The sequence below is a fragment of the Chanos chanos genome, chromosome 12 (assembly GCF_902362185.1).
Source record: "Chanos chanos chromosome 12, fChaCha1.1, whole genome shotgun sequence".
Taxonomy (NCBI): Eukaryota; Metazoa; Chordata; class Actinopteri; order Gonorynchiformes; family Chanidae; genus Chanos; species Chanos chanos.
The window spans coordinates 14208444-14231693 of NC_044506.1; the positions used below are offsets into that span (position 1 = coordinate 14208444).

The following is a 23250-nucleotide window of genomic DNA, read 5'->3' on the forward strand; positions in this document are numbered from 1 at the left end:
AAAACAGTTACAGAAAAACAGATGTTATAATATGCCCCAGAGAAATGTCCTCCTAAATATGCAAGAGAGACAGATTTCCTGTTCAGCTATTGTTATTGTGAGTGACATCAGGTCCTTGTTTGCTTCAGCAATTGCTATAGCATATTCCCAGGCAACAGACACAACATTGCAACTGAAACCCAGGTGCGTTACACACAAACACACACACACACACACACACACACACCTTCTGTCCTCCAGGTCTTCCTCTGTAGACGCAACAAAAACCTTTAGTAAAAATAGGTCATGAGCACAGGCCTATATCAAACAGAGCTCCCTAAGGTAGGGAAAAGTCAGATTAAAAATAAACCTGTTTATGAGTCCCAAGGGCTAGACAAAAAGCGCACACATACACATAAAACCCATGTTCAGTAAAGCCGCTGTCAACACAATATATAAAAACAAACAGTATTCTGGCCGATGAAGGAGGGTCAATGAAGACTTGAGTGTAAGCCTGGTCATATGTGCATACAAACCTAAAACACACATACATATACACATCTGTGTAGAATATAGAATTAAATCTGTCGCACATAAAAGCATCACACATTGCTTATACATCTGCAGTTTAAGCGCTGCAGTGTCCTTGTGGTAGGGTTGACTCCTACAGACCTTTACCTTTATTTTAACCTTTTCAACATGCAAAGTGGAATCCTTGAGATACTTGACTGGCCATGGTTTAATGTTCAAAGGATCACTGGATGGCCCTGAGTGGCCTTTAGAGATCAATAAAAGCTCAAAAGCACATGGCTGACAAACAGACAGAGCCCCCAGAACAAAGCCAATCCAATCCATACACTGAGCTTCACAACAGCTAGACAGCTGATCTGCCTTTAGACCAACAGCTCCCCCTACAGGCTGTATCGTACCGACACAAGAACGATTTTTGTTGTTTTGCACAGTGCACATTCTACCTCCTGCAAACTCAAAGTATTGAAGGCATGGTAATGTTAGTGGGTAGAAACTGGCTCTACCACCAAATGTGAACCTTAAGTATGCACTGCGTGATATAATGTGCCCTCAGTCACTGCAAAAAACTCTTATCTGGGAGGAGATCTTCTGCGCATGCAGCCCATCTATCTGCTAATAGCAAAGTGTGAATATGTGCAAGTGTGCATGTGAGTGTGGCAGAGACAGAGAGAGAGACAGAGAGAGAGGGGGGGGGGGGCAGACCATAATATCAGTAAGGACACAATCACTTTCAATTTGATGACTACTGCTCCCTGCGAAAATGGCAAAATATTTATCTAAGTTCTTTGATGGTTCAGAAATATCTTGTCTAAATGTAAATGTTACACGAATTTGTACTATTCCCTGACTGAAATGCAAAGAAAATCTGTTATTTATGTTTAGGTGCGTGTACAGCGCTACAAAAAAAGTAACATTTGCACCAATAGCAAAACCTTACAGCTATATAATGGAGCGATAATATTTTCTCTCACTCACAACATAGCGCACCGTGAATCAATTTCCACACTAACATGTGAAAGCACTGCAGTTGTCTGGAGCAAAAATCTTGTTGAAGCCACCTGTTAGTAGTTCATCCATCTGTCTGTGTTCACCTGCCAAGAACACATCCAGAACCTGGGACTGCCGCGGGCGCATAGCGAACTGAGGCTAAATTTATGTCTATATTCTTTAGAGGGTTGAATCACCCGATCACTGTGTCTAAATGTATTTATCAAAGGATACTTTCAGTTTGACAAGTGAGAGTGGATAGAGCGGTCTGTGAGAGAGATTAGAGAAGTATGGAGATGCACAGTACCTGTGTGTTCAGGTGAGCTCATATCTTCTTCTCTCACACTTGGTGATGGAGTTTGAAATTTCCTCTCATCTCTTGTGTATCCAAGAGCGCCAGCCATATGGGTCCTTCTACGCACACAAACATACACAGACACCTGGGCATAAATACACACACACAGACACATAGCCACACACAGGTACACACATACACTGGTTTTTAGTCTACCAGTGGTCTTACCTTAAGGGTGACATCAGAATTTTGGTCTTTAAAAAGAGACTGACGGTAAAGCATGTTGGGAAACCCCATAAGCCACAGATAGGTCATGGCTTTTGAGCAACAAATATACTAGTACTTTACTACGGCCTGAACAATGCTGTAATTGCAGTGCTGTAATTGCAATGCTGTAATTGAACAATGATGTTTTTGCATTGCTGTGAGCATATCATCGAAACCTGAAGGAATACTTCTACCTTTGCGCTATTCTCAACCTCTTTTTGAGTGCTAAAACCCAACTATAACTATCCCCAAACAAGCAGATCACCCAAGGATGTCCTCTTACGGCTGAGTTTCCTTCAGTTAAGACAGAACACGCGTCGTCTCTCTCTTTCTCTCTCTCTCTCCCTTTCTCTCTCCCTGTTTCGTGTGTGTGTGTGTGTGTGTGTGTGTTAGTAGATGGTATCAGTTCTATTTTTAGCGCGGCAATGCTTTCCCTTTGGGAAAACGACGAGGAAACGCTGCCTGATAAATACATACCTGTTACCATGCGCCAGACTGCTCATTAACGAAAATGAGCAAAAGGGAGCGGATTGAAACAAGACATAAAAAGTACCATTAATTACAGTGAAATCCGTGTTCCGCTTGCAATTACGAGTGGGCATTTCTCATCTAACGTCTGCTGCCTCGACGCAGAGAGAAAATGCTTCAGTTACATTTACAGTCTGCACAATTGACTAAACTGTATTATACGGATTTACCGTTTCACAGTAAATCGTTAAACAGCTCGGAATTATAAGACTTTGGTGGTGCATTGAATTCCATATCTCAGCAAAGTGCTACAAGGATGCTGACACCTGAACAGAATGTTTTTTTCGAAATTATGAAAATATCTGTACCCAGCACTTACCTCTTCTCACTGGCTTTACTGTAGTTATCTAACGTTAATTGAACGATAAAAGCAAATGATGAAGTCAATCGATGTGTGACAGAGATCCAGCACGCATCATACTCTTGTAGACGGAGGTAGGAGAGAGCTCTCAGACGATCCGCAGCGAATGTTAAATGTTACCGCTGCCTGTGGCGACACAAGCGTTTACTAAAAATAGCACCGTACCACAACAGACAGGGTTCACAACAATAGAAGACAAACGCTTCAGTGTGCCATTGTGTCTTAACTGTACATGTGGACTACAGCACTCTCGTGTCTGGTATGCGCATAAAATGCTTGGAAAAATATTTGGACATGTGTGAAAAAAGATTTGCTTACATTTCATTCGACAAGAAATCACATCGTTGTTTCACTGAAGACTCCCAAAGCAACATTTCAAACTAATTTGCTAAATTCCTGCGAGAATGCAGCATTGTTGTGTTACACTCAGAACCCAAAAGTCTGATTACAGCCATGTCGTGGTTCGGCAAGAATCAAATGTTAACGGACATTCAGATGGCTATGATATGACTATGATAGTCCAACATATTGTGACTACCAGTTACCTTGCATTGCTGAGAATGGAATTTAGCACAACTGTTTATCACTTCACCACAGCCACATAAAAGCACACAGACAATTTTTAAACTGGTCAACTGCTTTCTATTCACAGTATTTTTATTATTCAGTGAGTGGTGAACTTATCTGAGTGTTTATGCTTTTTATTCATTTTGTTTATACAATGTAATGGCATAAATGGTACAACAAGTATGAAAAAAATCGTGCTCTGTATGCTACTCATTATTGAATAAGAATATTATGTTTCTGCATTTATGGAAAATAGAAATGCACAATGTTATTTTTGCAATTCTGAAAAACTAGTAGTTGTAGTAGTAGTAGTAGTAGTAGTAGTAGTAATGTCATTATGTTGTTGTTGTTGCTGTTGATCCTGAGAGCTGTTTTTCACTTTCTCTGTCACAGTGCATAAAAAGTTATCCTATATATCAAAGTTATTATGGTTAAGACAAGGAAATAAGGCTTGAATCAAAAGCAAAGTAAGAGAGAAAATACACTGGGCAAATCTTTATTAATTCTTTATTATCCAATATGCGAAAGCTGCCAGAAATTCAGCTTTTAATTTTTATACCAAACAGCTAATCACCACTATGCCATGTTGATGTATGTTGCGGAAATTATGGTTAGACTCTCTCTCTCTCTCCAAGTATCACAATCCCATGTCTCTGTATATTTTCCTGCTGGTAGCAGCAATAAAGCAGTAAAGGGCTCAGAGTTTACTTTGCCTTGTGACAGATTACAATCATGAGGAATGTTGTAGCCCAGCCAAACCGGAATCTCCTGGTGGCTTTTGTGCAAAGATGTTGGTCATCAGGAAAAGTCACTGTCACATTTCGATATCACAAATACTTGATGCTCTAAACTGTAAGTTACAGTGACAGAAAATATGAGAACGTGAGGTCAGCAAAAACTGTGGCAATGGGAAATGTACTGATATCAGTGTCTATCCAGAGAGAACGGTGAAAAGTTTACATCTTGGAAAACTTTGACTCCACGTTAGATGTCCGTATTTCAGATGTGGTTAATTTGGTTCCATACAAACTCATAAACTTTTTTGACATTGCTGCACTTGTTTTGATGAGAAATAATCTAAGATAACTCTATCACTTCTAATTGCTGTTCGCTTCTCGAACGCATCCAATGTTTATTGGGTTTTTAAAAGGAAAAAAAGAGAGAAAAATATCCTGTAGTCACGGGTAATGTGATGACGTCACCTCAAGAGGGCCAATCATTGGTTGACGTCTGATTGTGGAGTGCCCGAGACGTAAACTTTGCAATATGGCGACTCTCCGGAGAGAGTACGAAGTCTGGAAACCAATCAGTTTTTAAACGAGAAAATAACGTCGTCTCATGTGATACAATGTGGTGGGGTTAACTTAAACGACTTCTGCCTCAACCTTTTAAATAATGTTTGCAGAGGTAAGTGCACATTTGTCTACAGAGGTTCATAGAGTTTGTTTTCTCTTGTGCTGTAGCTAGCCAGTATGACAGCTGAACAAGCTAGCCTAGAAGCTAGGTGGATTGCTAAAAGGCTAACTAGCCAGCTGTCCACCTATCAGGTAAACACGGGACACAAGCACAGACAGGCTTGGTTCTGAAAAAGCATATCCCTGATCAGTCCGGGATTACATCGTTAATGCGATGAGCCTGGGTTATTGCCGTCAGTGTCAGCTGAATTGCTTGAATTAGCTAGCAAACATGAGCTGGTGATGTTTTGATTATCTGTAAATATCAAAATCTCAGAGTCATAATTTAAACAGCGTGAGGTGAGATGGGTGTGAAAGTAACAAGGTGCTGACTAGCTCGCAGCATAGCTATTAGCTGGCATTGGGCAGGTTGTCCTGTCTTTCGCCCAATTGAGCAAAAAATATGAGATCAATCTACGTGGCAATTTATGTGAAACACTCCCATTGTTTTTACGCACACTCTAAATCTTCTTCTAAGACCATATGTACTTCCACTGAATTTCATCTTGTTGACGTTTGGTATGTTTGACGTGGAATTGTTTGTTAAGCTCTAATGTTTAATTAATCAGATGCATACACCCAGTACATCGAGTCAGATTGCAGCTCTCATAGTTGTTATGAGATGGCCAAATGTTATTTTCTTGTCGTTGCTAATGAAGCTTCATTTAAATTCTCCCTCCGATATAGTAAAGGCTCGAATTATTTCGAGTAGCAAAGTAGTGTTTTTGACAGTTCATGACAGATACGTCGGGAGATCGCTTCAAACTATTCACAGATAGATTTGAAGTGGTCTTAAACATTTTTATTTTGTTCAGCTTGGGCAAGAGTTCTACATTAAGTTGGCACATTAACAATTTCGGTTTGTTTTACGGACGTCGGTCACTGAACGAAGTGAAAGACGCTTTTGATACATTCATTTCTTCATTGTAAAGTTTTCATTACAGTCTGCTCAGGTAAGAAAAATGTTGCTGTACGTTAAAACCGAGGCTCGTGACGTCTCTGCATCAAATCATATCAAATCATGACAAATGCATAAATCTCTCATAAGCTTCATGCGTGTACCGGCTTGCACAACAGCACTTGTGTTATCGCAAGTTGTTGAATACAACATAATTGGCAGGAACATGAAGGGGCCTGGTTTTCTTGTGTCATATATATGTGTGTGTGTGTATATATATATATATATATATACATACATATATATATATATGACACAAATCAAGCAAACAAACGAAAAACTCATCATGTTAAGCATGCGGAGTGTCATATGTCAAATCTATGCTGAGCTCCTAAGTCTTTTTTGAAAGTAAACATCTGTTGAATAGACTTTACAGAAGGACTGTATCTATTGTCTATACATACACTTATTAAAGGTGCAGAACGAGTGTCATGCTCATTTAAATCTCTTTAGCTGTTCTTAATCAAAGCTTAGGCTGACGGTGTAGCTCCGGTAGCCTGTCTTTTTCCACCCTGCGTCAGCTTAAACAGGCACTCCTATGGACAGCAAAGTGATGGCCAGATCTCATGGAATTTGTTGATTATCTGCTTCAAACTTGATTGGGCTCAAATGTAACAATAGCTAATGGAGATGAGGGAAAAAATCAAGGTACATTTTTACACTTCATTTTCAGCCTTCTTCTTGACAAAAGAGGATACTTATCTCAGAGTTGGGTTTTACGTTGGAAACGAGAGCAGCAGGCAGATAGTTTGAATCGAAATTTGGTCTGTTAGTCAACACACTTCGTGACCTCTCTGGCTCTGACGGCCGCAGTAGCGCTTATTCATAACAAGTAGAAGCCATAGACAAGATTTGGATTACAAACACCGCCTTTAACCCCCCAGTGCTGAGTGGCTTCAACCTTGTGGGTTTTGCCCAGTCTTAAAATAGCCCTTGCTTTGACTGGCCCTTAAGACTACAGCGGGCGATGCAGATCACGTGGGGATACAGGCCTGTGCTCATAGTAAAAAAAAAAAAAAAAAAACAGAAATAAGACTGACCAGCAAGGAAACTGTTTAGCACCTGTAGTAATAAGATTAGGGAGTCACTTCAGTAGACTCAGAATAGTGCAAACATCTAGGCTAATCAGCGTCATCGTCTCAAACGAAGGCTCCGCATAAACATGTATCTATGTATCGGCAAATTAGGCCACTTAACGGCTTTTGGCGAGCCCGGTTATAAACCGTGTCAGAACAGGTTCATAGTGTTACTGTACCATAAACTTTAGAACACTCAGAGGAGTTGGCATCTCAGACAGGAACATCCCATTTTTTAGTTTATCCCTCTATTTTCTGAAATATTTACTGGGCTAAAACAAGGGTGTCAGAGCCGTCTCCATGAGTATATGAATGTGTCCTTGGCATTTAGCTGTTTGGTAATTCCTCCCAATTCCCAGCAGCATTGGTGTATGTGGAAACATGTCATGATAGGATTATAACTCTTGTCTTATCAGGCTGTATATTTTATATTTGAGAGGTGACATTGCTGTGTTGTTATTTTTGTTTAGCTATGTTCCTCTTTGGTGGCTTTGCCTGTGTAATGCACCAGCAGCTGAGTTATATCTTGCATTTGCTTTCTGATAACAATGGCACTTTGCTGCTGATACAGATTCTCTGACCATGTGGAAAAGTTTGTGGAAATTGAATCAAGGACAAGGACGTCCACTGTGGGTATGCATTCAAACTTTTCATATCGTTTTTAAACCCTTTTAGTTTCAGTCGCTCATAGGTAGACTGCCAGCTGTCCCAGTGTTGTGTGGTATGATGTATTGAAGTCCCATCATTCCCAGTAGCTAGTCTTTTTCCTCAGTTTTGTGGATTGTGTCCCTCACCTGTGCTGTGCTGTGTCACTGTGGAATCCCACTCTGTGTTGTTTGTGTTTCGCACTGTTTTGTTTCAGAAAACACTTTTGTTCGACACACAGATTACCGTTGGTGCCTGCTCCTGTAAATTGGATTTAAGCTGTTGTTGGTTTGTTTGTAACCTAGAGTGACTTTAAAATAGACAGTTCACTCTCAAGCCATCCATAAAACTAGAGAACAACCAGACAAAAAAAAAAACAGCTTAAAATAAAGTTTACCTTAGAATCAGTGTCTCGTGCCATGGTGTGAAAGAAGATGACAGGATTACATATTTTCGCTCTGATGGGATAGGTTGTTTTTTTTTTCTGGAATGCGCCGTGCGTGACCCACAGTTCAGAGGTGCTGGTTATATGCAGCATAACCTGAAAGGCTAAGCTATCGTGGTCGATTATGCCACACGTTAGTGTCCAGCACAATTCAGTAAGCAGTTTTAGTTCAGTGAGCTTGACAGTAAGGCTGAAAAAACCATGACAGATTTGACAGTTAGGCTATCTTGTGATGACGTTTGCCATACTCATTGCTTTTCTTCTCTTTCACGGTAGTAGTCTGGTTGTTTGTTGCTCTTGTTCGAAGAGCACCTGTTTGTGAATGAGCTGCCTGTGAAGTGTAGCTAGGGCGGCTCCCTAAATGTTTGAATGACGGCCCACGCAGACCTCCCTCCCGGTAATTACCTTCCATAAAGCTGTTACCCATTGTGAATATGGGCAGCCTCTGGAATGTTGCAACATGCAGCCAGTTCAGTTGTTCAGTCATCTCTCCACTCAAACTGGTTTGACCGTTTTCCTGTAAGTGACAAAAATGCTTATGTCATTCCGTGTCGGGAGATTTTACATTCAGCCATGCGAGTCGTCACCTGCGGGAGCATGGAGCAGCGCGCCAGATGTGTGTGCGTTTCTGTGACACGGCTCCAAAGCCCCCTGACTCGTGTCAATAAGTGGTCATGACTCGGCATCATTTTGAAGGGTTACGTCTGAGGAGTGCGTCCCGCTAGAATCCTGTCTTTCTCCTCAGGCGCGTCTCGTTTTAGTCTCCTGCGGATTGTCACTCTGACTGGCTGTCAGGTTGTTCAGATGCAGTCAGCGAGGCATGGATCCCCTACAGTCCCTCTCTCTATACTATGCAAACCCTCAATATGACTGAATAAAAAACATCACCATATGGCTTCCTTCATTACTTTTTGTTTATAGTACACGAGTGTTGATATATTTTAACTAATAATCTACATTTGAACAAAATAACTTCATAATATCAAGGTAATCAGTAAATCATTGGGATTGGATTGGATGCCTCCAGTCCTTACGTTTATTTATGTGTTTTATATATATATATATAAATATAGTATTTATGATTATTGTTGAGCCAACCTAAAGTTAATATGTCAATGCATTTTCTTAAATACTGCAAAAAAATGTGAAGATTAAAGTCATTTGAATGAAATTTATTTGAAGACACTTGTAAACACAGCGAAGAGAGTTTGAAGCTAAAATATGACACAGCCTATGCACTAGAGGGTTTTACAGATAGGACGGTGGAGTGACTGAAGAGAAGCAGCTCATTCGTTGCTCATTCCCACAGTCCTCTTTGAACTGGTTCAATCAGAAAGACTGTGATCAGGTCAGAGCAACGCAGTCAGACCGCTGGCCGACTCAGTGGGTTTCCTGTCATGGCAAAAACAGGAAACCTGTGATGGGACATGGGTTCTGTTCTCTCAGGCTTTTTATAACACTTCTGTGTTCTGCTCAGATCTCTAGTCTGACCTTCACCTCTTCAGATGACTAGAACAACACTGTCCTCATTTTCGTGTTTTGAGGTTTGTCAGTCCATGGTTTTTGGGGGGGGGGGGGGGTTGTTATCAAGGAATACAGGTACATTAAAAGTCCGGAATACTCAGAATCCCTGTGGTTTAGTTTAGAGTCAAACTGATGTGATGGGCTGTCCTGTCTCTTTCAGAGATATGGTTTAGCACTTTATATGGCTATATGGAAGTTAGCTTGACTTCGCCTGCCCTCGCGCTGACGCACAAGAGTACAGTACATATTTTAGTATGGGTTTATTTTTGGACTGCTCCGTGTCCCACTTGTGTTTTCCCCAATACTGTCTTTGTGTTGTGTGTGTGTGTCTTTTTTTTATTCCCTTCAGGTTTCAATCATGTGACGTGACTATTTGGTTTGTGTTAAAATACCTTTGAAGTTATCTTAAGTTTCCGTGATAGTGTGTTTAACAGATGTTGTTTTACAGTAGATGTGAGACATAAGGAAAGACCATTAACTCTTTCTCTCTCTCACTCACTCTCTCTCGCTCTCTCTCTATATATGTGTGTGTGTGTGTGTGTTTCAGGCCAGTCTGTCTGTCTGGGGATGGGGGGGTCTGGGAGTGGTACTGTTCCTCATCACGTTCGGACCCTTTGCAATCTTTTATCTGGCCTTTTACATCTTCTGCTTTGTTGGTGGGTAAGTAAAGCCAACACCCCCTGCCACGCTGGGGAAGGATTTAGCTCATGTTCACAGGTCCGCAGAAATTCAGCCCCCCCCCCCCCCGACATACGCCGCGCCTCACTTTGTTTTCTCGGCAGGGGCTTCGCTGTCACTCTTTTATTTGGAAAGACAAACTCAGAGAAACACCTCGAAAAGTGTGAACACTCCTATCTGCCACCGACACAAACGGGCATAATAAAGGTAGGGGGTTTTCTTCTTTTATATTTTTATGGAAATGTGATGCCCTATATCTATGGATGCAGGCAGTAATATGCAAACGTGCTGGATGGAATACTGTCACAAAATGCTTGTTGCTAGGTAGTTACTAATAAAGATATTGCATTTTGCTCTGGTGCACTTCCAGACTTTGGAGGAGTTGAAACTTGAGATCAAACCCATAAAGATAGACAGACGACTGACTGGTTCCAACATCATCGATGAGCCCCTGCAACAGGTAATGTCTTACAATGAGTTTTGTTTGCCAGTGCAAAATCATGCTTTTGAGGATTCAGAGCTCTAAAATGGATGAGTCAGCGCTTGTATCACATGTCATCTGCAAACAGCATACGTTTGTGGTTCAAGAGTTTCCTAAATTAAGTCTGCGCACACTTCAGCTTTCAAGTGAACAGCAGCACCAGATAGTTCAGTCATCATCAGCCAGATACATTTTATCTGTTTCTCCTTTTTTGTAAAGTGAGAAGCATGCTGGCATATTTTTGACTTCCGCAAGCTCTTGTGTATGCGGTCAGTGTTCTTGTTCCCATGACAAACCTCTGTTCGACATACCGTATCCTGTTACCATAATGCCATGCAGTTGTGCTGGTATAGTTCACAGTTCATCCTGGAAATCGAGTTAAACGCAATCATGAGTGTCCATAAGTAAGCTCATTGTGTTCAGTAGAGGGGGGCATGATATTTAGAGCGAAAACCTTAAACTTTTAAACTCCTCGTAGTTAACCAGTTGCAGTTTCCCTTGTGCAAGAGTCTTCTGTGGAACATATGATGTGCATGTCAGGAGTTGTACTCAGCAGAAATGTGGGTTCATTGTGGTCATCTCAGGAAAAGGGAGAAAGAACACATACCTCCTTGTCAAAAAGACATGCGGTACCCCCCCCCCCCCCCCCCCCCCCCCAAAACGCTCATGCTTACGCCCTTACTGAGGTTGTGCAAGCTTTCTTGTGAGATGCTTTTGTGTGTGTGTGTGTGTGTGTGTGTGTGTGTGCATGTGTCTGTGTGTCTTAAGTTATTTGGCATAACTTGGCATGACTTAGCTTTCTTCAGGGACAGACAAATAGATTCTTTTGTTTTGTTTTAAAGGATTTATTCATTCGAATGTCAAATGGTTTCAGATTTGCCTTGGCAGGCACATAACATTTAGCATTTAATAGTGCTGAAAAAAATGTATGGGTCCTATTTCTGGTGTCTTTTTGGCCCAAATGATCAAAGATCATTTACAGCGAGATGTTGAAGAATGGGATTTGATAGAATGCACCATATCCGTTGGACACAGTGCCGAAGCCTTTTTCTGGAAATGACTGAATGTAATCTTTCCCTCCTTCTATTTGAATTCAATTAAAGCGCTCTTCATCACAGTCCTTTTTTATCCTCTATTCGTTCAGGTGATTCAGTTTGCCCTGAGGGACTACATCCAGTATTGGTACTACACTCTGAGTGAAGATGAGTCCTTCCTGCTGGAGATCAGACAAACTGTACAAAATGCACTGGTGCAGTTTTCCACTAGGTAGGCCCCCACCGTGTCTCCTCAGGTTACACCTGCCAGCTACAGTTGGAAGGAATAATGAAATCATCTAGTTCTCTCATAGGCTTTTAGACTAGCAAGGGGCTCACGGCCATATTAAAAACTGTAAAGGTCTATGGATATGACAGTACCGTGGCTCTTGGTCTAACATGCGCTTTGGTGAGACAACATATACTTTCAAACACTTCCGTGAACTAAAGCCAACTGTGGTGATTTGATAGCAGAGTCGTAAGAAAAGGTTCTATGTTTGTGATGTGTTAACATGTATTTAAAAAAAGTTAGTGAATGGATTTTTTGTGAATTGTTCTTTTAATCTGACTATTTCATACTATTTCTTTGGTCATGTGTGTGTGTGTGTGTGTGTGTGTGTATGTGTGTGTGTGTGTGTGTGTGTGTGTGTACGTGCACCACAGGTCGAAAGAGGTGGACTGGCAGCCTTACTTCACCACCCGGCTGGTCGATGATTTTGCGACCCACCTCCGAATCTTCAGAAAGGCCCAAGAGAGACTCAACGAGAAGGAGGACTCCAAACAACGTAAAACATCGCATTTTATCTGTCAAACTGTTTCAAAGGCCAAAAAAAACCAACCAACTCTGTAATACTGTCAGAATGATTTATAATCAGGCACTGCAATTTGTGTTTTTGACATATTTCAGATATGCTGTCGTAGATTAGTTGTTGCCTGCTGTATTAATAGCATTAAGATGTGAGTGTGAGCTGGAGTGACTGTTACGTTTCAGGTGATACTTCGGAGGAGCTGCTGGATGCATTCTTTGAGACGGAGGTGGAGATGGAGCGGAAGATCTGCAGGGACATGGTGTGCACCTCCCCCAAAGACGAGGAAGGTGAGCCCCATGTTTTGGTGAACGTGACAGACAATACCTGACTATTTCTGAAGTCTTATTAAATCGGCACTTCACTCCACCTGGTCCAGCATAACCACATTCCAGCGAGGACTTGTGGTAAATTACCGTAGCAACAGAAGCGCTTTGCTTCATTTGAATATGGAGAGCAACTGTAACGTCAGCCTGGCTGCTGCGTGGCATTAACGTTTAAACTGTGATGTTTTGTTTGGGTCAGCGTTCCTGAGGGACCTGTGTGAGGTGCTGCTGTATCTCTTACTACCTCCTGGAGACTTCCACAACAAAAACATGAGATACTTCCTCAGGGTGAGCACACCACGCCCAACATACTGAACAATGCGTTCAGCGTGGAACGAGGCAGTGACGTCTGACATGCTATATGTAGAGTTTGTTTATCACTGATGCATTATGGCCAGGTGTGGATGTTTTTGCCCATGATTTAAATGAATACAGTTCAGTAGCTGTATAAAATGTTAGGGGAAGGTACTGTAACCATTTAAATGTGATTCTCAGGAAACTCTGGCGAGGGGAGTTTTACTTCCACTGATCAACCAACTCAGTGATCCAGATTATATCAATCAGTTTGCCCTCTGGATGGTGAGTTTCATTGGCAGATTGTGGTACTCATGTTCCTCGGCCAAGTTGTGCTAATTGATTCTTGCCCTTCTGCTGAACCTGGTTGATGTTGTCACAGTGACCTCAGATGTTTGTGTGTGTGTGTGTTCTGATTTCTGGAAATAGTATATAACAAGTGCGTTGTATATTGCAGTTTAATGTGTGTAATCTGTTGACTACAAGACTATTGACTACAACTGTATGGTCCATTTTGCATGGCTCCAGCAGAATTGTGTGTGAGGGTGAATCATGACAATGTTTTCCTGTGTGTGTGTGTGTGTGTGTGTGTGTGTGTGTGTGTGTGTGTGTGTGTGTGTGTGTGTGTGTGTTCGTGTCCAGATCCGAGACTCTAGCTGTAACTACGAGGCCTTCATGAACATCCTGAAGCTGACAGACAAGCCAGCTGAATTGGAGGCTGTGAAAGACAAAGTCCTGGAGGAGCTCCAATACCTGCGCTCACTAGACACTGCTGGCGATGGTACACCACACACACACACACACACACACACACACACACACACACACACACCAATCATTCTTGCCTGCCTCTGTGCAGTACTTGGAGTACAATGTCATGTCCTATGCTCATCTTTTTGTCTCTCTGTCCCAAATCTTTCCCCAGATATTAATGTGATAAAGAATCAAATTAACAGTTTAATGTTTGTGAAGAAAGTCTGTGAAACGAGGATACAGAGGTTACAATCAGGGAAGGTAAGTCGACAGCAGGGATCGCTCCTTAACCTCAATTTGTTTGTACCTGTCAGAGGTCAAAATAAATCAAGACGTGTTAAACATTATCTAATGTGTTTGTTTTATTTTTTTGTATATTCTCCAGGAAGTTGATGCTTTGAAACTTGCTGCAAATTTTGGGAAGCTGTGCATTATTCCATTTGAGCACATTTTGGTGCATAATATTGCTCTGCAGTTCTTCATGGGTGAGTGGAGCTGCACTGCCTTTAGGAGCTGTGTTCCATTCTTTTGTTACTGTGCTATCTCTGTACCTCATATGACTGCTACTGCAACTCTTTCACCTCCCTGTGCCTAATTGTACCATTCTTCTCTCTCTCTCTCATCACTTCATTCCACCTCTTTTTTCTTCCTCTTCCTCTACTCTATCCCCTCTGCCAACCCTCATCTCTCTCTCTCTGTCTCTCTGTCTCTCTCTCTCTCTCTCTCTCTCTCTCTCTCTCTCTCTCTCTCCTGCTCTCTGTCTCTCTCTCTCTCTCTCTCTCTCTCCTGCTCTCTGTCTCTCACTCTCTCTGTCTCTCTGTCTCTGTCTCTCTGTCTCTGTGTCTCTGTCTCTGTCTCTGTCTCTCTCTCTCTCTCTCTCTCTCTCTCTCTCTCTCTCTCTCTCTCTTTCTCTCTCTCTTTCTTTCTTCTATCTCTCTTCCTCCACCCCAACCCTCTTTCCTTTTCTGTCTCCTTCTCTCTTCCTCTTTCGGTCTCAGACTACATGCAGCAGATGGGGGGTCAGGCAGACCTGTTCTTCTGGCTGACAGTGGAGGGTTACAGGGTCACGGCGCAGCAGCAGCTGGAGGTCATGCAAAGCTGGCAGAAAGACGGCAAGAAACAAGGAAGCCAGACCAAGGGCCTGCTCAAAGCTGCCGCGCTGGGAGTCTACGAACAGTATCTCTCAGAAAAGGTCAGGGCTGACTCCTCCGTTACCGAGCGCTGCACCGCAGCGAGACTCAGAACAGTCCGACTGTAGATAGAGGCACTGGCATACAATAAGTACAGAAATGACTTGCCTCTTAACACAGAGGATCACTGCAACTCTCTCTGCGTTGAAAGTAGATATGTTAGAGGACTTTTTTTTCTTTTTCCCCCCACAGTCATTGGTGGACAGAGAATTTTGTTAATAACTTTTATCAGTCATGCAATAGAAAAATACATCTGTAAGGTAAAAGAAAATGCAGAACAATATCCCCGTCTTCTTAAAAATGAATTCATAGCGAGTCCTAAGATTTTATTTTAGTGGAGTTCAAAAGCTGCACTGCTGGAAAATGTCACTTATTTACAGCAGACCTCTTAAGTGTTCTCTGAATACCTCTTCACCAAGGTTTGAGCTGAAACACTGAGGGGTTGTTCCATTATCACAGACATGGAATGACAGTAGACGTTTATGAATAAATAAGCAGAGAGTGTTTTTGTGTTATGTAATGCTTAATACACGCAGTACGACATGTACTGACATGTGATGTCCTGTGACAGGCCTCTCCCAGAGTACAAGTGGACGACGCCTCTGTGGCCAGGCTGGCGGAAAAACTCAACAAGGAGGATCCCACGCCCGAGATATTCGATGACATTCAGAGAAAGGTGTTGTTTTGTTAACTGTTTGTGGTTGCAATTCATTAAACATAGTCATAGATTTCATAAAACGGCTCATTCTAAACATGTTGAACAACTTAAACATATTGTAGGTTTGGTTATGATGTGAACAGCCCCAACTGACAACACTTTCTCTCTCTCTCTCTCTCTCTCTCTCTCTCTCTTTCTCTCCTCTCTCTCTCTCAGGTGTATGATAAGATGTTGAAAGACGAGCGTTTCTACCCGTCCTTTAAACAGCATCCTCTGTACGTGCGTATGTTGGCAGAGCTGGACATGCTGAAGGAGCCCAGCTACAGAGGCTCTGACGATGGAGACGGGGGTGAGAACCAAACGCAGACCTGACCGCCTCCTGTTTACCTCATCACTTAGCTCTGTCACTTAGCTCTAAAGAAATCATGTCCAAAATGCCACTCCACCCCTCTTTCATCCAGTGTTTTTTTTTTTTCTCTTCACAGAGTCCTTCAATGGGTCTCCAACCGGAAGCATCAATTTAGTACGTCAAACGTCCTCTTAATATAACATTTGTACATCCATCTAATATGATTATGAATATGAATTTGCATCCTCTCTTCTTTTTTTGTCAAAATATTAGTCATTTTGTCAAACTATTCTGTGAGGCGTAATGTAATTCATTCATCCTTTGTGTGTTGTAGTCCTTGGATGACCTTACAAATGCCAGCGTTGATGAGTCTGTGCTGCTCCATGCCTACATCTCTGATACCGGTATGTGTACATGAGACATGCCATGAAGTCTAACGAGGCTTACACGCACACGTGTTTCCGTCCGGTCTTTGACGATGGTTCTGCATCAGCCGTCGTAAATGTGAAGTAGATGCTGTAAAAAAACCAAAAAAAAAACGGCGTTAGTTGTTTATGTGACTTTACGTACAAAAGGCCAGGGGAGTATTCTGTGCCGTGTCTGTCATGTGTTTGTGCCGTGGTGGTTTTGGTTCCAGAGAAAGGCTCTTTGTCTCTGTTGCAGTGTGCTTTTGTTATCCTCTGACCCCTTTACCTTTACCAGTCACTGCTCTCCGTCATCTGTTTCTCTTCATCCGTCACTTTTTTTTTTCCATTTTTCTTCAGGCTTTACGGCTATGTTTTTTTTATTAACGATCTGGTTTACACTAGTTTGTTTTGTTTTTTTTTGTTTCTGGCGACACCGTCATTCCATCACCTTTTACTGTTTCTTCTGTTCTTCCTTTTTTTGTCCCCCCCCCCCCCTTCCCTCTCGTCTCCATCCCCGTACCCTTCTCTTTTTTTTTTCACCCCACCACCCTTGGTGCTGCTGTCTCATTCATCTCCATCTGAATTTGGTCCTTCTGTCGCTCTTCTTTTGCCTCTGTCTCTCTCTCTCTCTCTCGCTCTCTGTCTTATTCATGCTTTGTCATTATGCCCATGTCGTGCCTTCCCTCTGTCTCTCCATCTGTTGCTGTCACTCTTTTCTGCACCCTACACACTCTCTCTCACTCTCCCTTCCCTTGGCTTTGATTTCTTCCTTCTGTAATGTCTCTACTCATGCAACCCACCCCTCCACCCCCGTGCATGTATCTTCTTGCCATACTGCTTCTCCTCCTCTTCCTCGTTCTCTCTCTCTCTCTCTCTCTCTCTCTCTTTCCCTCTCAATCCCTCCCTCACCTCCAACCCCCCTCCTTCCTCCTCTGCTCATGCTTGGTAGCTGATGCTTATCTAAACCAACTTCCCGTGGCAGGCGTGTGCAACGACCATGGGAAGACCTACGCTCTTTACGCCATCACCGTGTTCCGGAAGAATCCGGACGGCAGCGAGGACACCTGGAAAACCTATCGTCGCTATAGCGACTTTCACGACTTCCACATGCGCATCACTGAGCAAGTAGGTTTGCTCTGCTTAGACACGCAGACCGACATATACGACCGATTATGTATCGCAAATTAACGTTGCCCTGCATTTTAAACCAGTGCCAGTGTTTATAAATGTTTTTACCTGTTTTGTTGTATCTAGTTTGAGAACCTGACCTCTATACTTAAACTTCCTGGGAAAAAGACATTCAACAACATGGATAGGGACTTCTTAGAAAAGAGGAAAAAAGACCTCAATGCATATTTACAGGTAACTCTCTCTCTCTGTGCAAATGAGTTCCATACAGTTCATTGAATTTGTGATTGTAGGTATGTCCTTGAACGTAAATTACAGCACTCATTATTCATAGTCAGGATGTCACCAGAGCACCACAGGTATGTAATGAGTGGCTTTGTTTCAGCTGCTCCTGAATCCAGAGATGGTGAAAGCTTGTCCTAACCTCACGCCTTACGTCAACGACTTCCTAGAGAACAAGGCATACAGTAAGGGCAAGGGCGACTTTGCACGGAAGGTGAGAGAAAGTTCCGGAAACAGATGCATTCACGCCGCTTTGATGTTCTGGCTCTGAGCGCGCAGTGTCAACACGTCGTAGAATCCACACTCCCTCTCTCTCTCTCTCTCTCTGCTGGAAAAGTACAGCTGAGTTATGCAGGCTAATCATTTTCTGCCCTCTCCCCTGTTCTTTGGATTCTGTACTCTGTTTCAGTCGGTTTAAAGATTAAAGGTGTTTTCTTTTCTATTCACTCAGCACATGTCCTTTAGCAGGCCTGCTGTCTGGTTATAGATAAATATCTAGTTAGACTTTATGACATGCTCAGATGGACAGTGCGCTGTCATGACGTGAATGCTGGCCTGTTATTCTGCTTTTGTTTGTCTTGGCTCCTCTTTTATGGCAGCCATGCAGGTACAGTTGGATACAGCTATATTGCTATATGCACCATAGAAGTACAACAAGATTTTAAAAATCCCAACCAAATAAGGCACTGCTTATTGCTCTTTATATATTATGTGTATATCTTTATGTGAATATATAAAGTACGGAGTAATATATATTATGCTTTCTCAAATCTTTAAAATCATCTTTAAAAACATTTCAGATTGTCTCTTTTTCATTTTCTTCCTGTCAGAGGAATATATCAATCATTCAAACATTCTCTCTCTCTCTCTCTTTCTCTCTCTCTCTCTCTCTGTTTTTTTTCCCCTAAACTTGTGTGCTGTAGATGGACACATTTGTGAACCCTCTGCGCAGTTCTATGCGTAATGTGTCCAATGCCGTGAAATCACTGCCTGACAGTCTGGCTGAAGGAATGACCAAAGTATCAGACAACATGGGCCGCATGTCGGAGAGACTGGGCCAGGACATCAAGCAGTCCATATTCAAGGTATGCCCAGAACTGAGCAAACACATTAATGTCAGGAGAAGGCCTGGGGACACAAACTGCGTTGTATATTTTTTTTGAAAATATATCTGTGCACATTCTGTGTGCTGTTAGGTAGTCATGCCCTATGTTGTCTTTTTCCCCCTCAGGTCCCACCATTAATTCCTAAATCAGACATTGATCCTGAGCACTGCCGAGTGTCAGCCCAGCTGGATGATAATGTGAGTATACGGTTTGATATCACATGGTGCCCCCTCCTGGTTTGTATTATTACTGCACTGTGTCTCACTGTCTGGAGAGAAACCATTTTACTTTTGTAGTTGACCTTGTTCATTTCAGAGATTACAGTATCTGTATTTATATCCTTTAACTGTCTCTTCTATAGCCTTTTTTGTTGTCGTTCCAGTTTCTGTTCTTCAGTAATAAACTGGAGAGAGTGTAATTACTGGCACACTGATGTTATTAGAATCAGTTGCACTGTGTAATTAGACATGACGTTTGACGTGAACAGGTGGATGACAACATCCCACTGCGTGTGATGCTGCTGCTGATGGATGAGGTGTTTGATCTGAAAGAGAGAAACCAGTGGCTCAGGAGAAACATCAAAAACCTGCTCCAGCAACTCATCAGGGCCACTTACGGAGACACCATCAACAGGTACAACACCACACTCTCCCCTTCATCACATCACTGTACACCACCACACTCTCCCTCTCATCACATCACTGTACAACACCACACTCTCCCCTTCATCACATCACTGTACAACACCACACTCTCCCCTTTATCACATCACTATACACCACACTCTCCCCTTCATCACATCACTATATAACACCACACTCTCCCTCTCATCACATCACTGTACAACACCACACTCTCCCTCTCATCACATCACTGTACACCACACTCTCCCTCTCATCACATCACTGTACACCACACTCTCCCTCTCATCACATCACTGTACACCACACTCTCCCTCTCATCACATCACTGTACACCACACTCTCCCTCTCATCACATCACTGTACACCACACTCTCCCCTCTCATCACATCACTGTACAACACCACACTCCCCCTCTCATCACATCACTGTACAACACCACACTCTCCCCTTCATCACATCACTGTACAACACCACACTCTCCCTCTCATCACATCACTGTACAACACCACACTCTCCCCTTCATCACATCACTGTACACCACACTCTCCCTCTCATCACATCACTCTACAACACCACACTCTCCCCTTCATCACATCACTGTACAACACCACACTCTCCCTCTCATCACATCACTCTGCAACACCACACTCCCCCCTTCATCACATCACTATACAACACCACACTCCCCCTCTCATCACATCACTGTACAACACCACACTCTCCCCTTCATCACATCACTGTACAACACCACACTCTCCCCTTTATCACATCACTCTGCAACACCACACTCCCCCCTTCATCACATCACTATACAACACCACACTCTCCCCTTCATCAAATCACTCTACAACACCACACTCTCCCTCTCATCACATCACTCTACAACACCACACTCTCCCTCTCATCACATCACTCTACAACACCACACTCTCCCCTTCATCACATCACTCTACAACACCGCACTCTCCCCTTTATCACATCACTCTACAACACCACACTCTCCCCTTCATCACATCACTCTACAACACCGCACTCTCCCCTTCATCACATCACTATACAACACCACACTCTCCCCTTTATCACATCACTCTACAACACCACACTCTCCCCTTTATCACATCACTCTACAACACCACACTCTCCCCTTTATCACATCACTCTACAACACCACACTCTCCCCTTTATCACATCACTGTACAACACCACACTCTCCCCTTCATCAAATCACTATACAACACCACACTCTCCCCTTTATCACATCACTCTACAACACCACACTCTCCCCTTTATCACATCACTCTACAACACCACACTCTCCCCTTTATCACATCACTCTACAACACCACACTCTCCCCTTTATCACATCACTGTACAACACCACACTCTCCCCTTCATCAAATCACTATACAACACCACACTCTCCCCTTTATCACATCACTGTATAACACCACACTCTCCCCTTCATCAAATCACTATACAACACCACACTCTCCCCTTCATCACATCACTGTACAACACCACACTCTCCCTCTCATCACATCACTCTACAACACCGCACTCTCCCCTTTATCACATCACTCTACAACACCACACTCTCCCCTTTATCACATCACTACACAACACCACACTCTCCCCTTCATCAAATCACTATACAACACCACACTCTCCCTCTCATCACATCACTCTACAACACCACACTCTCCCCTTCATCACATCACTATACACCACACTCTCCCCTTCATCAAATCACTGTCTCTGTTTTTTTTTTTCATCAGTAGTCATGCACACCATCAGATCACAGTCTCTTTTTTCATCGGTACTCATCTGTTTTATCAGATCACAATCTCTTTTTTATCAGCTCTTATTGACTTTATCAGATTAACCTCTCCTTTTTTTAAAGTAATCATGCTCTTCATCAGATCAGACTCTCCGTTTTGGTTCGTATTTCTACCAAAAGTTAATCATGATACAGCTGCAGATTCACCACTAAATTCATCTTTTCTTTGTTTCCAGAAAAATCGTGGATCATGTGGACTACATGACATCCCCCGAACAAGTAGCTGAGTATGTGAAGAAATTCAGGTAAGGGTTTTCCAGCCTTATAGCTAGTGTGTTAACATAACCACTCATTTCCCAGTTCGTCTTACTCCCAGCCCTTGTCCTGACCCCGCCTCCCCTCACAGAGATTCCTACTGGCCAAACGGGATCTTGGCAGAGACCCCACCCCGCAGAGACAAAAGTATCCGCATGAGGACCAGAGTGGCAGCCAAAACCAGCTTACTGGGCATAATGCCAGGTGACTACACACACACACACACACACACCACTCAAACAAAAAAACAAAAGAAACCCACTCACAAGCAGAATACTCACCTACATGCTTTTTTTTAGATTCAGTTTTAGATGCTGGAGAACATTGGACTTTCTGCTGATCTGATGTTATCCATTGTCATGCACTGATGCATGTATACCAATTCATATTGTGTTTTTTGACTTCCCCCTGTTGTTATTTGTGCACTGTGTGCATTACATCTCATATAAATATCCTGAAACTTCTCTCCCGTCGTGACAGATGAGCTGAAGCACATCATCGGAGCGGACACCACGCGGAAGGGAATCCTGCGGGTGTTTGACATGTTCCAGCACCAGCAGATGAACCGTCGGCTGGCTTACGTGTTCCTGGAGGGCTTCCTTGAGACCATGTTCCCACAATACAAGTTCCCAGAGCTCTTTGTCAAGCTGCACTCGCGTTCAGCACGCATGGTCAGATATTCCCAGAGACTCAAGACCTTGCAAAAGAGGTGACAGACACCAGCCAGAGGTGGCATCAAACACCATGCTGAGGGGAGAAAGTAGCCCAGAGCTATGCCGGCTCAGCGGGCAGAGGAGAGTGTGTGACCTTGTGTATGTGCGTGCGTGCGTGTGTGTGTGTGTTGTGTGGGAGTGGATGGTTGTCTCGATGAGGACCAGGCTTGAGGAATTAGCCGTCGTGTCCATCTCCTCTTTGTCTCCCCTCCTCATCCTCTTTGTTCTTAATAGAAGCACTGTATCAATGCGGCTGTAGCATAGAGGACGCGTTTTATCATTGTCAAGCATTAGCTCAGACACTTTCACTTCTTTACCACTAAGAGACTGCGCTGCCAGACCTGTAACGTCAGCGTCCCAATCTTCTCTCTCTTTTTTTTTTTTTTTTTGTTGTTGTTTATGTTGTTGGACTTCAGGTTGAAAGGCAGTGGAAATGCGGGGTTGTGAGCTCCCTGTGAAATGTTTGTTTTTGTTTGTTTGTTTGTTTGTTTGTTTTATTCAGATTGCTATGGAGAAACACTCACCCACACACACACACACACACACACACACACACAGCCGTGGAGCTGATCCCAAGAATAGTACATGAGTACTGTACACTTTTAAAACAGATTAGAGCAGAATGAAGAGCGCTTACCCTCACACCTCACTGTGCTCGACTTATCTCAAGCATGGCAAGGACCCAGATGGCC

The 23250-nt window shown here is 42.9% G+C and overlaps 1 protein-coding gene across 1 annotated transcript; it reads left to right on the forward strand.

The window, feature by feature from the left end:
• Positions 1-4910: 4910 nt before the first annotated feature.
• On the forward strand, positions 4911-23013 carry snx13 (sorting nexin 13). Its single transcript, XM_030788870.1, has 26 exons — positions 4911-4922; positions 10165-10277; positions 10400-10502; positions 10666-10755; positions 11921-12042; positions 12474-12595; positions 12802-12906; positions 13142-13230; positions 13438-13521; positions 13879-14017; positions 14162-14250; positions 14375-14474; positions 14988-15181; positions 15751-15855; positions 16054-16186; positions 16323-16360; positions 16521-16590; positions 17543-17718; positions 17848-17955; positions 18107-18217; positions 18927-19088; positions 19235-19306; positions 19597-19742; positions 21767-21835; positions 21937-22049; positions 22326-23013. Exons 1-26 carry the CDS (start codon positions 4911-4913, stop codon positions 22556-22558), a joined length of 2898 nt encoding a protein of 965 aa, XP_030644730.1. The 3' UTR covers positions 22559-23013.
• The last annotated feature ends 237 nt before the right edge of the window (positions 23014-23250 follow it).